General features: G+C 47.1%; 1 protein-coding gene across 4 annotated transcripts in view; it reads right to left on the minus strand.

The window, feature by feature from the left end:
• Window positions 1–5,062, minus strand: part of dtna (dystrobrevin, alpha) — a 22,892-nt gene extending 17,830 nt beyond the window's left edge. For 3 of the 4 annotated variants that reach the window (XM_084481222.1, XM_084481221.1, XM_084481219.1), the window contains exons 1-4: window positions 3,025–3,281; window positions 1,080–1,147; window positions 660–740; window positions 240–453 (exon numbers count right to left, since the gene is read on the minus strand). In XM_084481222.1, the coding sequence (XP_084337348.1) occupies window positions 240–453; window positions 660–740; window positions 1,080–1,147; window positions 3,025–3,041 (380 nt within the window). In that variant the 5' untranslated portion in view covers window positions 3,042–3,281. Of the gene's footprint in view, window positions 1–239; window positions 454–659; window positions 741–1,079; window positions 1,148–3,024; window positions 3,282–4,930 lie in introns of those variants that run through there. The other variant, XM_084481220.1, reaches the window with a different exon arrangement.
• Window positions 5,063–5,456: the final 394 nt, after the last annotated feature.

The raw sequence follows: 5,456 nt of genomic DNA on the forward strand, positions 1-5,456 counted from the left end.
TAAAGGTTGGGTTGGCTGGTCACCGGTAATGTTGCTAAGTTCGACCCCCTGGCGTCCCCCTGAGCTAAGACCCCCCATCACCCTGACTGATGAGCCGTATGGGTACAGTCAGGACGGTCACAGGACTGCGATGAGCGCTGTGGGACTATGAGTCTCACCACGACGACGACGATGACGAGGGGGGGGGGGGAGGGGGCAGGTCAGAGGTCAGAGGTCAGGGGTCACGGGGGCGGACTTACGGGTCGTAGGCGGCGAGCAGGAAGTTGAGCAGCAGGCTGACGGAGTGCTCCACGGCGATCTGGTGCGTGGTGGGCAGGCGCTTGTTGAGCTGGCAGAAGACGGCGGAGATGGCGGCCTCCAGGCGGGCCACGCCCACCTCGCCGCCCAGCTCCGCCGCGTTCAGGCCCGTCTCGCGGAACGCCTCGATCACGTTCCAGATGTCCACCAGGTGCACTGTGGGGGGGGGGCGACGGCGGGAGACGGAGAGGGGGCCGCGAGAACCAGAATGAGAACGGGTTCGAAAACTTGGTGACGGAAAAAGATGGGGCGCTTCTGCATCATAATAAATGTGTGCATGTCTGTGTGTGTGTGTGTGTGTGTGTGCGTACATGGGGCACGCGAAAGACTTGGAAACGTGGAATTTGTTTCACCATACTCACGGTTGCATTTCTTCTGCACGAATCTCAGCTTACAGGCCGTCCGGTACGTGGACAATCGTATGGAGTCCAGCTCTTGAGCTCCTGTGAAACAGTTCATCTGCGGTTATGAACCGAGCAGGCAGGTGGAGCTGCCACTAAACACATTGTAGGACCACTAGAGCCCACAGTGAGGTCTTTCAGAGAGAGAGAGAGAGAGAGAGAGAGAGAGAGAGAGAGAGAGAGAGAGAGAGAGAGAGAATTCTCAGTGATTATTTTGAACACTGGCCGGGGTCGGGCCGTACATCTTCCTCTCATTCACTGGGCTCCACATAGGTTACAGTAAAGGATTAGTGGCTCCTTTATGGATGATGAGCGACACAGTCTGCCGTACATCACCCTGAAATGTGGAGCTCTCAGACAGAAGCCTTCAGCAGCACTTACTCATCTCGACAAACAGTTGCCTTCTGTCTGCCATTGTGTGACCGCTCTGTCTGCAATCTTCAATCATTCTGAATGAGGGAGAGAGAGACGGGGAGGGAGGGAGAGAGAGAGAGGGAGGGAGGGAGAGAGAGAGAGAGAGAGAGAGAGAGAGAGAGAGAGAGGGAGAGAAAGAGAGGGAGAGAGGGATAAAAAGAGTGAGAGGGGTACAGAGAGGGAGAGAGACAAACAAAGAGAGACAGAGAGAGACAGGGAGAAGGTCAAGTTAAGATTCAATGCCTAGCAGCTGCTATTAGCGGTCATTGGTAATCAGAGAAATAAAAGGTGTTAGGCTGAATGTATTTGCTGATATTTCCGCTACGTTCCACAGACTTGAGTGAATTTATATTTATTTTCCACAGTGCGGGGAACCTGACACCAGTGATACTGTGTTTAACGTGCTGCCACTTGGCGTCTGTACAGCTATATTAACAATAGTAACGTGGACACAGTGGAGAGCTTTTGGAAACGTGAACCGCAGCTCACTTTAACGTGGCTCTGTTCTATGCAATACATATTTTATAATGATTCATCATTTAAGAATTTCATTAATTTCATTAAACAAAGTCCCAAAGCGATTTATTTCAATCAATTATCTTGAAAAAAATGGCACAAACTTTGAAGTTTGCAGCACAAAAGAAAAAATAATTAAACTCAGTTTTTAATAATTTATTTATTTATTAATAATTAATAATCGGTCCGCTCATTTCTCATCATGCAGTTTTCACTCTGTCTGCAGCCGAGTGGGAGAAAAGTGTTACGTAAGACAAGGACAACTCTTTCATAGAGACAGGGGCGGCAGGGAGAGAATGCACACACCACGCCTCACTGCACTCTGTCCAAAGCAATCTAATACACCGAGTCACGTGCTCCGTCTCCATGGCAGCGGAGAACTCCGCCGCCGCCTTCCCGTAAAACATGGCGACCCTGGTGGTGGACGCCGTGCAGTTGGGCCAAAGTTTTTTAAGCAGTATCTCTGCCTTTTTTGCGCTTTTTTCTACAATGTATTTTTTGGACGTGGCCTTTATCTCTATTTTATATTAGAATTTAATTAGATTGTATGACAATGTTTTTATGTGAAGCACTTTGAGTCCGCCTCGTGTTTGATAAGTGCTATATAAATAAAGTTGCCTTGCCTGCTGTGATATAATGCTGAGGGTTGATATAAAGATTGGAAATAATAACTGGCATCAGTTATTCTGTTTGTGCCAGTGCTTACAACACCCATTACAGTGTCCTTGATGAATTGCTGTTTGTTGGTTGTTATCGGCGCAATAACACCATCATTTTGCAGGAGCAATTTTGCTGCTAGTTCTTTCCCTATCATTCCCTATTTCACCATTTTCATCATCCGTTTAGCTAATGTTGGGCAACTGCAGTGGATCCACATGTTTGTTGAAATGCAAACCATTTGTAACTGCAGCAGCAGGATAAAAGTAATACAATTGCGACCCATTTTTATTTTATTTTATGACGCGCTACAAATTCCACATGTGTGAACGCTTCGTCTTTTTCATAAAAGTGCTAAAGGCTAACGTCTAGAACAGCTAAGTGGCTTGCTGTTTTCTAAGTTCCCAGCGTCGCTTCAGATGAACTGGAAACAACATACAAATACAACATATAAATATCCAGTAGGCCTATTTGATCACCCGCCAGTTCCCTAATATAACTATAAATATGCAAGCACAGAGTGCACCATACTTTGGTATACAAACCCTTATATCATTTTACATGAAAATGATATAAAGTCTTGGCGTGAACTGTTTACCCTTATATTTATCTCCGGGGTCAGAAAAACAGAGGCCCGACCCAAACTATATTCCAGCCAGCCACACGCAGATAAGAAACCACAGATGCCGTGCATAATCTGAATCGTCCCACCAAGAAGAAAGAGATAAAAACAACCTACCCTTCAAACAGAACCATGGCTGCTCTCCTCGTCACTATTTCACGGCTCACACAAGGGTACGCACCTTATCAACACAAACAAATCCCTCCACCTCAACACAAACCTCTTATCTAACCAGAAGAGACACACTCACACACCACCACCACCACCGCCGCAACAACAGCAACATCAACAACCAATGCGGTCCAGAATGTTTGGGTTCCTCGCAGAAGGCATCTGTAATTATAAACGGTGGAGCGGGCGCCACGAGGCCCGTGTCCCCGTACCGCTATCTTTAACCACGGCCCACACAGCTCACATTCTTTAAGGGCTTTGCTTTGGCTCTCCAGTTGCACTTCCATGAAGCTCTTACTTGGCCTCACACTACTTTCTACCCCGGTGTTTGTGTGTGTGTTTGTGTGTGTGTGTGTGTTTGTTTCTGTGTGTGTGTGTGTGTGTGTGTGTTTGTTTCTGTGTGTGTGTGTGTGTGTGTGTGTGTGTGTGTGTGTGTGTGTGTTTATGTGTGTGTATGTGTGTGTGTGTGTGTGTGTGTGTGTGTGTGTGTGTGTGTGTGTGTGTTTGTTTGTAGGTGTGTGTTTGGTTCTGTGTGCATTTGTGTGTGTGGTGTGTGTGTGTGCGTATGCGTGTGTGCATGTGTCTGTGTGTGTTTCTGTGTGTGCGTATGTGTGCAGTGTAGAGACAGTGTAATGCCCTGTACTTTCATTCGCCCATTTTTCTTTAAGCATCACCACCAATGTGGTCCAGATATTAAGCGTTGCACTAAGCAGCACAAACATTGCCTTATTTGTCGTTTAGTTGGACTATGGGGTCTATTTATGTAAGTCCTCTGGAGAAGGAAAAAGAGAAAAGAAAACAGGACACATTGCTTTTCGTTTCAACCCTCTTTCAGGAACTTGGAAGCGGCTTTTATACAATGCTCAGTGCTTTGCTGAGGATGTCTCTGGCACACTTGCACACAGAGAACATTGCAGCTGTCCACAGCCCAGATCCCCCTCTCTGATTGGCTAGTGTTATTTTTACAACTCGAGTATACACATGATCTACTGGCATGTTTTCTTATCCTTTGACAGACAACAGAAATGTCGTTGACTTAATTGGCTCGAGAATGAACCGAGATACCGAGAATTTGAATGCCTGTTGCCATTCATCGTTAGACTATATTTATCAGATCATAGAGAGAAAGTGGTACCGACCTATGAGGCCCTCCACGGGGCCCCTACACATCACCATGGTTTCAGTCTGAAAAAGACAAGAACTTTGGAGCCCCGTTGTTTAATGTGTCTGCAGTGACAGGTCAATGACTTACACTGCCTTTTATTACATTGTTGTTGCGTTTTGGTTTTGTATGAAGCAGTAACAACTGCCAGCTCACATAAAACAAAGTAGCCAACTATGCCCTTCTTTAAAACAATCCTGTGAAGTTAAAATAGAATAAAACCAGCCCTGTTTATATGAGCCTAGGTGCCAGCGCGCTGCCCAACGACACTAGTTACAGCACACAGCCTGTGATTCAGTTCAACATTGCCTTGAGACTTCTAAGCCTCTGCACGTCCCAAAGAAACACTATAACAGCCCTCTTCACACACGTTATCTCTGAGATGTAGCAGCTAAAGGAGAAGCAGCAACAGGCAGCCTGGACAGTGTGCGTGCAGGTCCTGTCCTGGGAGCATCACCACCTCGGTACCCACGGCGCATCGCCTTTACGAGCCACAAAGGAGGTCCAAAACAATCACACATCTACCCACACATCCCGTTCCTTAACGCAGCACTATCCTACCACACAGGTACCCTAGCATTAACAACATGGCAAGTCACTCATGGTGACCACAGCGGTAAAGTAAGGGCGCAAACGGTCGCCTGTGTGCACCATGATGTCCAACTGCGGGGCACTTGCCACAACACTCACCACAATGTCGAGGCATGTCAGTAACACAACATCTCTGTTTACATCCAGGAATCCACCGATCCACGCGTGTCTAGGGGGGGTCTGGTCACCGATCACGGTTTCTCCGGTACTGCCTCGTCCTCCACCGTCCCCGGGAAAGCCATCATCACCATCACTGATGATGGTTATGCTATGGAAATGTTCCGAGTAGCGCAGAGAGGCGAGCGTCTGCTGCCTCTAGTGTGGAGCCTCTGCGATGACGTAATGCGGGGTCTCTCCACCTCCATCAGCCGCGAGCTGGACTTTAGGGTGTTCAACTTGAAAAGAAAAATCACAGGACGTCATAGGACGTCTTTAGGGCAATGTTGCAATGCTGGTGCAGAATATAAAAACGAATAATTATTTTAAAGATTTAATCGATATGATGTATAATCCATAGGATTAAGATGCATCGTGTAACTGTGATGCCCTGTTTTGGAGATTGCGTGTGTGTTGCATGTGTGTTCATCCAGTGATACACATCTTCTGAACCTAAGATGGAGAACAT

The sequence above is a fragment of the Micromesistius poutassou genome (assembly GCF_964030765.1).
Source record: "Micromesistius poutassou genome assembly, chromosome: 16".
Lineage (NCBI taxonomy): Eukaryota > Metazoa > Chordata > Actinopteri > Gadiformes > Gadidae > Micromesistius > Micromesistius poutassou.